Below are 14,650 nucleotides of genomic sequence, written 5' to 3'. Positions count from 1 at the left end.
GTATGTGGATGCGATATGCATAGCGAGAGAGAAGACTGCCAGTGAGTTACCCAATGTCCTTGTTATAATCATATGTACATTGTAGACTTATTATACACGAAAGTCAGTATATTACGTTTAAGTATACGCATTAGATAAGGACACAGGAGAACTCACTGACAGTCTTCTCTCTCGGTAAGCATATTGCATTCACTTACAGGCTAGCAGACCCCTAGCGTTCTCTAGGGGTCTGATGATAAAGTCTTACGTTCGTACATAAGTGCACTGATCTTTTTTTTAAATAAATAAATACAAAACTAATAATAACTTAATTTTATTCAACATTTACATATTTACAATTTAATTCATTTAACTTTTTCTTTTTCAATTTATGAACATTTCGCGATAGTATGGTTTTTTTATCTAAAGTTGGCAACCATGAACATAAGTTACGTTTCTAAAAATAGCTGCAGCTGTTGTTAGAAAACTACATGGAGATGGAGGAGGATATGGAACTGATAAGGTACCCGTCGGACAACATGATGTACCATTGTCTTGTGGTCCAACTGCCGAAGAATTATTTGTTAAACCATTCACAGACAATAATTCTTTTTCCATTGTTGCCTGATGACGTAACTGCTCCAATCGAAGTTGATTTTGTCGTTTCCATTTCGTTCTAGAATTAAAAAAAAAAATTTGTAAGATTATTATGTTGTTACTATAGTGGGATGGTGGGATAATTGAAATCGAAGGATTGAGTTGAATGGGAAAAGTTGGTAGGCTCGTATTGTGATTTTAAAATTTGTGTATACTTTACACAAATCTTCTAATTACTGTCTTCCTTTACTATTCTCTGCTTTTATAAAAATTGTTCTCGATATTATTTGGTTCCGTTCCAGAAACGAGTGAAAGGTTTTCAATTATATTCGCTATATGTCTACGAGTGGATAAAATAATGCAAGCAGATACTTTCATTCAAGTTTTTTGCAGGCAGTTTAGTTTAAACATTAATTCCATAATTTTTGAGGTATTTTAAACAAATCATTCTTGTTTTGTACCCCAAGAAATTGGTCAGCTATCGTAAGTCTAGTTTTCCCTCATATATAGATCATGAACCCATATTATAAGGAAAATTCTAGTGTGTTGTTTCATTAAATTTGAAAGGATTGATAAAGATAAGTTTCTATAGAAGTTTTTCAATTCAACTTTTTTTATTTGAAATATTACTTTTTATCCGTTAAGAGAATGACAGAAAGTTTTTAACTGTCCAAAGCTTTGAAGAGTTTTCTTTGATATAATCGACCCCACCTTGATATAATTGATAATTAGGGAAGCTTGTAAGATAACATTGTAAGGTATATGAATTTTTGTCCCAAGCTTGTAACGCTTAGAAATATTGATGATACGAAAAAAATTATGGTATAAGGGTTTATAAAATTACTTTGTTGGTCCAATTCCGTCTGTCCACCCGCCCGACTATCGGCTTGTGTGCACGATAACTACAAAACGAAAGGTGATACTCAAGACTTAAAAAGTGGGATTGAGTTCGGAAATGTGCATCAAACGTAGGTCAATTAGGTCTTAGGTCCATTATGGTTAGGACCCTTCTTTTAAACCGCAAAAGATAGAATAAAAGGTTTATTGTAAAAAATAGCATAAAAAAAATTTACTTTTGTTTCAAATATTTTTTCGTAAACACATTTGTTTACCTGTAAGGGTGCAAATTAGGCTACGACACAAGATTCCATTTTCGAAAGGGTGGTCAGAAGATCAACATTTCATTAGACATAAATGTTTATATGTTTTTAAGCTAATCTTATATATAAAACATTACCAGATCTGACACTCGACACTGCCTATACAGGGTATTTTTAACAATTAACTAATTGTTTATTAACACTTATTATAAGTTGTATAATTGATTTATATATCAAGGTATACTAATTTTAGTCCCACGTCTGTTACTCTTAGAAATATTGAAGATACAAACAAAATTTTGGTATAAGTGTTTAAAATGCACCTATTTAATCCATTCCGATTGTCCGTCGTTCAGTAGTTGAACACCCATTATGGACTCGTGGTTTGATATTCTATCTTAATGAAAGTACATCAGAATTGACTAGGTTGATGCTGGCCGGTAGCCCGTAGCAAAAATATATTTTTGCTAACTGTAAGAGTGGAAATTTCAAGGATATGAATTTCTAGTAAGTTACAAATTTATTTATTTACCTTCGATTCTGATACCACGTTTTAACTTGGGTTTCTGATAAATTTAATGCATCCGCTACATCACTACGATCAGCAACTGATAAATATTTTTGACATCGAAATTTTCTTTCTAAAAATGCTAACTGTGCATGTGTGAAGGCTGTTCTTCGACGTCTTGGCTTACGACCTTTTACACTTATATGATTATTGCTGGAATTATTTGACGATGGTGGAGTTGAATCTTTCAGATGGTGATGATGATCAACCAAGTTATCACTTGACGAGGATATATGATGATGGGTATGATGATGATTTCCATGGTTATTATTAGTATGTGATGTTGTAGATTGTGGCGATAAACGATCGTAATTTGAATGATATAGATGGTTTGAAGATGTTATTGGATATGATTCTTGTGAATCGTTCACATCGATTTCAGTTGATGAATCATCTGAATTTTCTTCGTAGTCATGGCGATCTGTAACAAAGAAAAAGATTATTATTACTTTGGAATATTTAATAATGGTTAGATATAAAAAAAAAATTGTAGCGCAGGCACCGCGTTAGCTAAGAGAATTTCCCCAGAGGTTAAGCGTCTAGAAAAAATAAAAAACTAATCAAAAAATATTTTTAGTTTGAAAAAATTCAAAATTTTGTACTTTGCGCAAACCGCTAGTGTTTTACCAGATATTTTTTACCAAGGTAGAATGTTTACTACCTTCTACTCGCCTCGACCTCGGCCGAGGTAAGATGTTAACTAGCCCCGCCTTGGGCCTGCCTTGGCCGAAATTTTTACCATCTTTGACTTAATTTTCATATTCCAATAAATAGAATGGTAAGCCAATGTTTTGTTTGCCATTTCATAATGAATAGACTCATGCCAGAGCAACGCTTGCAAATTGTTGAAATTGGAATTTGAATCGAATATGAGTTGAATTTTTTGATAGGTTTGTTGGAAGTTCTCGTAGAGGATTCAGTTATCAGCCTCCATGATGGTGTGATCCACTCCACGGGATTATTTTCTTTGGGGATAAGTAAAGTCTTATGCTATTGCTATTTGTCTTCTGATATCCCGATTGTACTATCTTTGAAAACACACATTATATATAGAAAGAAGCGTGCAACAAAATCATCATTTATGAAAAAGTTAAAGTTAAAGCTATGACAATAGTCTCGCTTGCAATACCACGATCAAGACTGAGAATACAAGAATAAAAGCAATACCTGCGAGTCTTGGCCTCGATTTTGGTCCAGTTCAGTACTAATGACAACCTTTCAAATAATAAAATTCGAGAAAGGTATAAGCTCAAGTGTATAAGCTCAATCGACACAACATACTTGTTTGTAGCTGGCGATCTGTATAAAGTTCGTTTTACGGTTATCTCACAATAGATATTTTTTCTCACATATATGCATTTAATCGCTTTAAGGCATTTATATATCCACTAAACAGATAAAAACTGAGTAATAATATATGAATATCTTGTGCCATTCATAGAACAGAATATATTCAAAAGTTATTGTTTTATAGTCAAGAACAAGAGCGTTTGTGTAAATAATAAACCATGAACAAACGATATTTAAAGTGTTTGTGTATGCCTTCTGGCATTAATTAAGCTTTGTTTGTAAAGTGTATATTATATGTACATATGTTAGAGAAGCATATAATAATGAACATTATACATATAATAGATCTATCTTATCTATAAACGTATGGTTTTCTTTATCTTGTATATCATCTCATGTTTGTATAAAACAAACACTTCTGTATCATCACGTGATAATTAACAATCAAGTGTGATAACAGTGATGTGTTTACAAGAAAAAAAAACATTTCCTTTTAGAATTTATACCTTTATTAAGCACAAATTTGTGTACTATATATACTAAAAACAAGTGAAAACAAACAATTGAGTTAATTGTTGAAATACTATACATAGAGTGTGGATTACTCTGTCACATTACACATACATACATGTCATACATACATGTAACTGATATTCTCATATAATACATATTATACAATTTGCCCTCTCACGGGTAAACAGTGATGTTTACTATAAAATGTTTCAAACAAAATTTGTGGTTTATTTTTTTATAAGGAACCTTTTTTACATTTAAACTTTTGTTCTATCTCTAACGGTGTACAAGATGAGTTCTACGGACCCAAGACCCAATTGACCTATGTTGGTCATTTACGAACTCGACCTCACTTTTTACTTCCTAATACTTCTTAAGCGAGCTATAAAAATTTCAGTTTGATATCTCTTTTCGTTTTTGAGTAATCGTGATGACAGACAGACTACAGACAGACAGACAACCGGAAATGGACTAATTAGGTGATTTTATGAACACCTATACCAAAATTTTGTTCATAGTATCAATATTTTTTAGCGTTAGAAACTTGGGACTGAACTGAGTATACCTTGGTATATTTCATATAGATGGTATAAAAATATCTAATAATGCTTCTCGAAAACACGGGTCACTTCTGATGGTAAAAATATAACCTTGAGGGAAGCACCCGTTAAATAGTACAAATTCCCACCATGATTTATGTTGAAATAGAGGTGATATTTATATTAAAGGACTAAAAATTCTCAAAAAAAATGTCGAATGAACATTTGATAAAAAATATCATCGAAGATAATAAATGAGAACTCTAGGATATTTCGAATTAAATTCTGCAGACCGAGCACGAAACCGTCACCAAATTAGATGATGACTACATTTGAGTCGAATTACTTATTTATATACTTAATACAAAAATTCATTTAGGAAATTGGGGTAAAAATCGAAATTTATTTGGTATTGAAGTTATTTTCTTCATGTATATATTACAGTCATTAAAGAACATTTAGAAACACAAAAATCTCACATGTTATAAAGGAAGTACAATGTAGTGAGATACAAATTTAAAAGAAAGATTTAAATTTGGTGTGAATGATTACATTATTAATATTTTTTATTTTTATAGATTGTTTACTATTATAATTAAAACCATTTGTATTATTATAAAATGATTAATTTGAATTTTGAGGTAATTTACTTAATTTTATAGGAAAATCAATTCTTACAATAGGAAATATCGCCGAAGATAACTAACTATATTCCTAATAAAAAAAGTCATTTTATGAGTAGTTTGTTGCAGTTTTAAAAAGGAGATTAAAAAATATAAGTGACAATTTTTAGAAAGTGAATATTTCCGTTCCTTTTCGCAGACTAGAAAATAATGAAATAAAAATTGATTTATAACATCTGGAAATAGTACCTCGTTATTCATTTGTGGAAAAAGTAATAGTTACCTTGGTAGTATTTAACACTAAAAAGACTTATTTTGATATCAGCAAAGTGAAATCTCCATTAAAATCTTTTTCGTAGCTCAATTTCTTCTAGTTTGAAATTTTTCTTCGAAACGGATTCTGTAATTGAGTTGGGCGTTCACCGAAGGTCTTCATAAAGTTTCATTTCTCCAAATGAGCCACCATTCGATTAAAAATGAAAAACATTTTTAATGAAAGGGAGGAACAGCAACCGTATATCTTGAACCGTTTGAAAGTCATTTGAGGTTTGCCCAACTTTTTTCAATCATTGTATTAACTGGGTTAAATTCAAAAATAACAAATATAATGTATACGATTATTCTACCTTATAACCTCAACCCAATAAAAAATACTTAAATATTAAATAATAAATATGTCTGGTTCAAGGGTGTTGTGTATATTTGGCTGAACGGTTTTTAAGTATATTTAGTTCAAAAAAAGATTTTTCTTGGATTAAGGAGATGAAATTACTTTAACTGTGTACATCGAGATAAAAAAATTGTTGCACTTATTTTCACTAATTAATGATTGACTGAAAAGTATATCATCCATAATCAACGTAACTTGTTTTTGTATATGATATAAAGAAATGATTAGAATTAATTAAATATAATATTTTTATGATTTTATATTTATAATTGATTAAATAAATAAAATTAATAATAAACGTATGCATAATACAAAGGTGTAGGTGTACAAAAAATAATTAAATGGCCATTTTGAAATTTGTAATTAATAAGCAGAGCATATAAAGGTATTGCAGTGGAGAGATGTCTGGTCAATGGTCTGTTTAGGAAAGCCCACCGTAATTTTTTTTGTTTTTCGATAATCTATGAGAGATTATACATCTGATTTCTAATTCAAACTAAATTTGTGAAAACACGCATTGGCTGGGTGTGTTAACCAATCGAGGCTATCGAATTGTCGCGTTTTGGGGGATTCTTTAATTAATTTAGAATATATTTCGTAGATTTTCACAATAGGCCAGAAATATATTATAAACTGATACGTCGAAACAAATACAATTTTTCGTTAGCAGCTCCTTTATTTTTTTTGAGAAATTTTAGTAGTACCTGGCTATATTAATGGTTTTTAACCAAATACTCAAAAAAAAAAAAACAAAACAAAAAAATGTGTCAATATATATAAAGATTCGAATTTTTTTCAATATTGAATCCCCAGGGGTCTGGAAAATTTGATACAACCATCAAACAAATACATCGATAAATCCATTTTAAATCCTTTACGTAATTTAACACGTTTCACCACGAGTTATAGAAAGGGTTTTCAATGGATTTATCGATGTATTGTTTTATGTTTAGTATCAAATTTGTCAGACCCCTTGCGATTCATCCTTGATTCGCTTTCTGTTGACAGCTTATAATAATGATATAATTAGCGGTAAAGCTAACCTTTTAAGCGTGTGGTTAATACAAAATTTTGAGAAGTTTGAATTCTGTTTGATAAGTTAGTCTCTAAGTTTGAAGGTATAATGACAAAAAACATGGGATAAATAGCGTAACATAAGTATAAAAAGCATGCGTAACGTAAGTATAAAAAGCAATAGATTCTGGGAGGTCTCAGTTACGTTTGTTGAGAAGAAAGCACGATTCAATTGAGATTTTTAATCACCGTAATTTATTTTATTTGTTAGTAAATCAAAAAAATTTTCTGATTTCGCAGAGAAATTTCTTTTTGGTTCAACCACAACAAACAAAGGTAATAAAGAACTTCCACTGTTTCAGTTATTTTTTTATTGAAAACATTGAAACTATACTTTATTTTCTATTTTCGATCGAGACTACCGTTGCGTTATCAAGGAACTTCTACCTGGGTAAAATACCCTTGTTAATGAATGGTATTGATTGCCAATGCGATTTCAAAGCCGAGTATAAACCCAAGTACTAAATTATAAATTTATTGATAAATAATCGATAGTGTGATTTATTCTAAATAATGCGGATGATAAAAAAAAACAATTATGAATATCCATTTTTGTTATAATGCAATTTTTTAATTCAATTAAGCATTCTAAACGCAATTAATAGTCGATGTAGGATTTAATTATTTAAAATTTAATTATAATTTAGCCCACGTATTTATTTTACACCACATACTCCATAAAAAAGCTGTCTTACAAAAATTGATTAAAAATACTTCGTAAATTAAAAAAAAAAAATTCATATCAATTATTTTTTCACATGGTTTGACACTATCAAAGTAAAAAAAATATAAAATTAAAAAAAGAATCTTGAATGCATCATCGAAAAAAATATATATCGAACAAATAGGAATATATTCGAATCGAATATGGTTTTTGTTGTTGTTTAAATTCCGTGAGACTATGTGTGCAATATACACAGACACACATACAGAAAAGAGAAATAAATAAATGATGATTTTCGATGATGGGCCTCTTGACAAACTCACAACAGCTTCTATGTTTTATAACGTTATTTGTATAATGTAACCGTGAGCCAAACATGACGTTATGTTCTATAATGATAGAAAAACCACGAACAACTCAGCAGGACATTAGAGATGAGTTTATGTTGTGCATGCTTAAGTGTTCAACCACGTGGAATACAATACAAACAACAAGTTATGAGAATCCATACATAATAGGTACATGTACGTGGATATAACTACGATTTTTAGGTGGTAGTGGTAGTCCATTGCTTGTGCTTACATTGAAAAATGTTTGTGATAAATTTTCACATCATATCTTTTCTTTAGTTCTCTCTGTACAAAGAGTAACAAAAGTAGACATGTCTGACTGTTTTCAGAAGAACCAGATAGGCGAATCATTTTGGACGAAAAAAAAGGAATTTTTTTGTACCTCAACCTATAGGGCCAGTTTTTTTTTTTAATTTCTGGGAAGGTGAATCCATATCTGGGATGATTTTTGAAAATTTTAAAACTTTAAAAATATTCAACTATATAGGCCAAAAAAGTATACTCGGGGGTTTCCAAGGTCGTTGATCACGATTCCGAAGCCAGAAATTCTGTATACTCCCTCTTCCTAGGGTAATTTGCCTCTCGCAGGTACAAAACAGCAATATTATGTAATTATTCAATAAATGGGCAAGAAAAGTACACCCAGGGGTTTTAAGGGTCCCTGATCACGATTTCGAAGTCAGAATTCCTATAAACAACCGCCTCTTGGGATAATTCATCCCCTGCTAATCCAAATCAGCAGGGGATGAATGCAAGTAGGGAATGCATCTTACTGAGCGAAAAATGTAAATATTCGAATAAACCCAAAGGATTTTGAGGTCACTGATCACGATAACGAAGTCAAAATTTCGAGAAACTAAACCCCCCTCCCACTCCAGGGATAGTTTTTCCTCTGTTGGTTCAAAACACCAATATTCTGCAAATATTTAATAAAGTTGCTCAAAAAAGTCGGGAGTTTTTAGGGTTGCTGACTACGATTCGAAAGTCAGAATTCCGATATGCGCCCCGTAAAATTTAGTCGAATATTTGCAGTTACTGTTTTGAAGTATCAGGGGGATTTCACTCTCCCTCTAGGAGAGGGAGAGTGTATAAAAATTTTGACTTCGGAACTATGATCAGCGATCCAGAAAAACCCCGAGAATACTTTTTTCGCCCATTTTATTGAATATTTACGAAATATTGCTGTTTTGGACTAGCTGGGCGAATTACTCTAGAAGGCGTTAGTAAATCGGAAAACTGATTTCAGAACCGTGATCAGCAACCCCGCGATCGACGTCGAAGATTTGCATGGGAGTATGCAATTTTTTTATCTATTAAAGGATCATGTAAAAGATCATAAATCAGAAATTATATGCCACTTGTTATACTCTTTTTAATTGTAAACTTATCCCATGATTTTCGGAGTACCACCGTGTCATTTCATTTTTTCCAAACTATTTCAGGAGGATTAAAACAAAAATCCATTAATTTTACATAAGGTTTTACGCTCGAAATATTGTGTTCTTCGTCATATACTATCCAAAATTTAACAAAAATTCTAATGGTTTCTGAATATTAGTTCAATTGTTGAGGCTCTACGGTGGAACAATGAAAATGAAAAATTGATTCTACCTATCTGGTAAGAGAAGAACGAAATTTTTTTGGAAAACTAGACATGTCACCGGTTATCTGCCCATATTGATTTCTTTGCTAAACCCTCCATACTATGTTAGCTAGAATGCCACGACGATTTTAAGACTGACACCATTTTTTGAATCAGTTTATGCTTTTGGGTCAACTTAATATACAATCAAATATTTTCCCTGTTTAAAACATTTTGATGAATATCTTCTTAATTTTATGTCTATTCGCAGAATTTTCGAAATTTCCTACGATTTCTTATGAATTTTACGCTTAAAACAACTGTTCAAAACTTAACCTTACAGATAAATTAATTGATAAGAGAAACTATCAACGTATGTACCTCGTGACCAAAATTTAAAAAAATTTAATTTTTTGGTTTATTATTCTTTGCCGTTTTCTTAGTATTTTTAAACAACAGTTCCTTGTTTTATATATGCTTTTAAAAAATTAATTGAATTTACTAACGCTTGTTCTTTAAATTATACATTATCTCCGCCGCTTTCATCGAATTAAATTATGATATTAGGTAGAAGAAGAATGTAAGTATGAAGTACTATCGATAGAAACGTAATAACATTTCAAATCTAATAACAACAACATATATTAAATCTAATAACAACAATATAATATATATTATTATAATATTGGCTATGTTGTTTCATTTTGGTTTGGGTTTCTGAATGGGACCACTTTGCTAAGAATTAAATTCCAGATGAGTTCTCGCAAAATAAGATCAGCAATCAATTTGCCTCAATTTGCTACGTGATAACTCCATCAATTTTAAATTGATTTTCGTGATTCTTTTTTTTTTTTTTTGTTTGGTAAGTCATACTTCAGAGGTGGTTTTACATGAAATTTTTTCAAGGGACTAAAATAATTTTATATTATTATGTTGTAACCGTCGGTAAAACAACATTTTAATTATATGCATAATTTCCAACTTTCAGTGACAATACAATCTCAACTGTAAATTTCTCATCAAAAGTGATGCCTCAAACAAAATTTCTAAATTCTTAAAAGTGAAAATCAATATTCGAAAGAGGAATGATGATATGCTTATAAATATTACTAGCGGACCCGACAGACGTTGTCCTGTACACACGTCTTTTTTTAATGAGCTGAAACAATTGTAAGCGTTTAAATGGTCTGAATTCACAAAATTATTTAGCGGCCCAAACAGACGTTGTCCTGTGGAAACGTAACTACAATTCATTAATACCTATACTACGTTTAGCCTGTCTGCTACACTCATCCCGCTAAACCCCAATTTAACTCCCATTTATTGGACCGGCCTGAGCTTCGACCTTTGGCCTGGCCTTCGGCAGTGGAGCTCGCTGCGCTCGCATATGGCTCTAATAAATGCCTATTGACAATAAAAAATACATAGTACACATAGTAAGTTGTAATATAATGTGATATGATTTATATGCGCTCCCACCATTTAATGAGATTTAACTTTTTTGGTGTGGAACCCTTAAAAACAGTTGTAGTGGACCGAATGGTAAATCTAAACCATTCTCCAATCCCCTTGAACTCACACAAAAAATTTCATCGAAATCGGTCCAGCCGTCTAGGAGGAGTTCAGTCACATACACACGCACACAAGAAATATATATATTAAGATAAGAATAGTTATTCTAACAAATACCCCTGTGAAGCTGCAAAAAGCAGTTTATATTCTAGGGGAATTTTGGAAAGAAAATTTGCTCCCAGGGGCCTAAATGCTCCCGAATTGATAGAAAAAACTTAAAGGATTTTGATTCCAGAAAGTTTACATAAACATCCTTACTTAGATCGTATATTATAGTTTAATTTGGAAATAATTGGAAATGCTACCAATAATATCCTCGAACATAGAACCATTACTAATGTATAGTAATATACATATATCATTTTTATATCTTAATCCAACAAACAACGTCGTGTCACTAGAAACACTTGAATAGATGGATCAACTACCTAATATTTCTGAAATCATCACACTATCGCGCGTAGTGGTGGTACATTGAGTAGGGTGATTTAATTGGAACATCAGAAAGTGGATGTCTTCCGCAATAAAAAAAACCGATGGAGCTATGCAATGGCTCATTGTCAAGGGAAAATGTTGAATAACGAGCTATGATTATTAAGTCTGAGAAACTTCATGGACGGTCTAGACCTGTTTCGAAATTTGTATCGAAAACTACTGGGTTTAACGATTAAAAATTAATTGAAATAGCTTTTTGCACACAAAATTTTTGCGCATAAATATATAAATTACTTCTATTTTTATTTTCGGTGTGAATAAGTTAAAAAGAATATTCCCTTAAAATTCAAATTCCCTCTCTATATGGTTTTCGATGCCGGATATAAGTATATTTTATTTTTTATCTATAATCCATTTTCTGGGATGACAGTACAGTTCTCAAACAGGAAAATTCAATATGTGAAGAGATTGTGCTTTAATTTAGAAAATCAATGGTGCAATATGATTCTATGAATATACATAATATAAAAGTTATCCGAAAATATTAGCTTCGTTGTACATTTAGTCCTTTTTCACAGATCGAAAATTCAAAAAGGTATAGAAATACGAGTAGCCTAATGTCAATATTATTTATTATACATATATTCATTTCAAGCTAATTTCTTTCATAAATCTATCGAATAATTTAGTATTTAAGAACAAAAACGAATAATGAATAAGTCGGGTACAATTCTTAAAAAATAAAACAGCAGTCAAAATTTTACGTAATTTTTATACACGTAGTGTAAAAACGTATCTTCGAAATAACATACATATTACCAAAAACTCATAAAAGGTATACAATATTATTATATATCATAAACGAACACTTTTTCCAATTTCTAATCATATCGAAAAAATTTCACGAAAGTACTCCACACTGACTTTGTTATCAACTTCAATAATGCTGACGTATACAAGATTATTATTGATTAATAAAAATAGCGATTTATGTTTTTAATTTAAAAATTTAACAGTATTCAATTCAATTATTTAAAAATTTAAAATTAAAGCGTGAGTGTGTTTGAGTATTCCCGATATATTTTAAATTTTTATGATATAAAAATCTAAATCCTAGAATCAAATGGTTTGAATACATTTTCGTGATAATTAAATTCAATCCTTCTAAATGAATTTTTTTCATTTGAGGGAAAATAGGACGGGAGTATTCATACCGATTGATCGATTTATTTGTTAATTAAACATATGAAATCAAATGCTTACCGGAATTATGTTCCTCTTCGATAACATCGCTTAGTAAATCACGTATCAAAAACGATTTATGTTCAGGCATCATTTTTAATAAACGATTTTTATTTTATTAAATTAGTTCTTAAATATTAATTATACACTTTATAATTACACAAATAAAAAAAAAATCAATAACTGGAAGTAAAAAAAAAACAAACAAACTTAAGTATAAATTATGAATTAAACTAAATGGATTGTGCCATCATTACAACATCAAAAGAGTTAATATTATTATTATTTTATAAAAATAAAAAACTATATTCATACATTTTTTTATTCTTTTCAAATTTTCAACAACAAAAATAATATGTTTTAATTTAATAAATTATCAATATTAGTTTACATATTAAAAATAATAAATTGGAAATAATTAATTTCAAAACTAATAAAACAAAAATTCAATTAATTAAATTATAATAAATAACAACAGAGTCAATTATTAATTGTAATTAAAAAAATTAAAATAAATATACAAAATATGAAATTAAATATGAATTATATGTTAAAAGTTTATTAGGAAATTTATTAATTTTTTTATTTTTTATTAATGATAATAAGAGTTATTTTAAATTTCAAAAATATGCACTTAATTTTATTTATATGAAATTGAATATTGATACGGTTTTAATATCAATTTTTGTTGATGATAGATATGTTTACTTAATGGTTCAGATACAAATACAATATTTATTCAAGTCAAGAGTAAAGATGACGTGTTTTTCAAAGGTTTAGGGATTTATTTTTAATGGTTCGTTCGTATGTGTGTAACGAAAATGTATTCTATTTCTATTTGAATGAGGGTGGTTTTCAAAGAGGCGTTATATAGAATGACGCCTAACGTCGGCGCCACGACGCTAAGCTCCGCCTGTCTTCCGTATGTTATATGTATATACTGTTTAATTTTCATTTGTGTATTTGTATTTGAATGTTTATACAGGATAAAAGTTATCAATACCCGTTTCAACGTTTTATGATTTGCCATGTTGTATGATTTTGTAATTCTGTGGTTTCAAATGTTGAGTTCCATAATTTTAAAGTTGAATTTGTTTCTAAAATTCTAAGATTTCAGTATTCTTGATTAGATACAACTTTAAGTAATTTTAAAAATGGGCTCTGAAAAAGAATCCACGGTCTTAGCCCGTCTGCTAATGACCAAAAGGGTTAACTGAATTTTTTTTCCATTAAAAAGCACAATGTTCCTATTTCTAAAGTGGGTAAATATATTTGGGCTTAGGTACTACGAAATTTTTCTAAGCCTCTTAAGTAGATATCTATCTAGCTGGAAATCCAAGATGTTAGCTTTTTACGATTATTTAATACTTTTCGTGAGCATTATTTTACACTTTACTAATCTTTTAATTTATAGTTCATATATTTCCTAACCGAAAAGCTTCTGAAGTAACGATCGGACTACTTGCTCCGAAGTATCACCCCTCGTAAAGGATTTTAGCCGAAATCTCAGAAACTTTTCGCCCAATCATCAAAACCACCTAATTTTAGTTTATTTTCTGGGTGAAAATTACCCTAGAAAATAATTTTTGTCCAAGCTAAAGATCAAGAATTTTTCCTTATTTTTCGCAATTTTCTGCAGGAATCAGAAACAAACGGTAAAAAGCACAAAAAAATTTATGATTTGAAATTTGATGAAGACTTGTTATATATACCTAATAGGAAATTTTAAAAAAACCGCTTAAAATGTATAATTAAAAAAATATCGTTTCGTGAAATGAACAGGGTACTTATATTTTTTGGATTTTAATTACCCAAAATAATTACGAAATTTTCTATGAATGGCAAATTTTTG

The 14,650-nt window shown here is 30.0% G+C and overlaps 1 protein-coding gene across 1 annotated transcript; it reads right to left on the bottom strand.

Annotated features, from left to right (window-relative positions):
* Positions 1–402: 402 nt before the first annotated feature.
* LOC123292834 (homeobox protein ceh-30) lies at positions 403–12,892 on the bottom strand. The gene is made up of 3 exons (XM_044873547.1): positions 12,820–12,892; positions 2,209–2,665; positions 403–655 (listed from the first exon to the last, which is right to left on the bottom strand). The coding sequence occupies exons 1-3, from the start codon at positions 12,890–12,892 to the stop codon at positions 403–405; spliced, it is 783 nt and encodes a 260-aa protein (XP_044729482.1).
* Positions 12,893–14,650: the final 1,758 nt, after the last annotated feature.

The sequence above is a fragment of the Chrysoperla carnea genome, chromosome 2 (assembly GCF_905475395.1).
Source record: "Chrysoperla carnea chromosome 2, inChrCarn1.1, whole genome shotgun sequence".
Lineage (NCBI taxonomy): Eukaryota > Metazoa > Arthropoda > Insecta > Neuroptera > Chrysopidae > Chrysoperla > Chrysoperla carnea.
This window is presented reverse-complemented; position numbering and strand designations above follow the sequence as displayed.

Excerpts from the sequence above, each read along its gene's own strand:
- LOC123292834 (XM_044873547.1), bottom strand. The coding sequence starts at position 12,892 with ATGATGCCTGAACATAAATCGTTTTTGATACGTGATTTACTAAGCGAT. Across the intron at positions 2,666-12,819 it reads CGAAGAGGAACATAATTCCG|ATCGCCATGACTACGAAGAA; the intron begins GTAAGCATTTGA and ends TCTTTGTTACAG. Across the intron at positions 656-2,208 it reads ACGTGGTATCAGAATCGAAG|AACGAAATGGAAACGACAAA; the intron begins GTAAATAAATAA and ends TTTTAATTCTAG.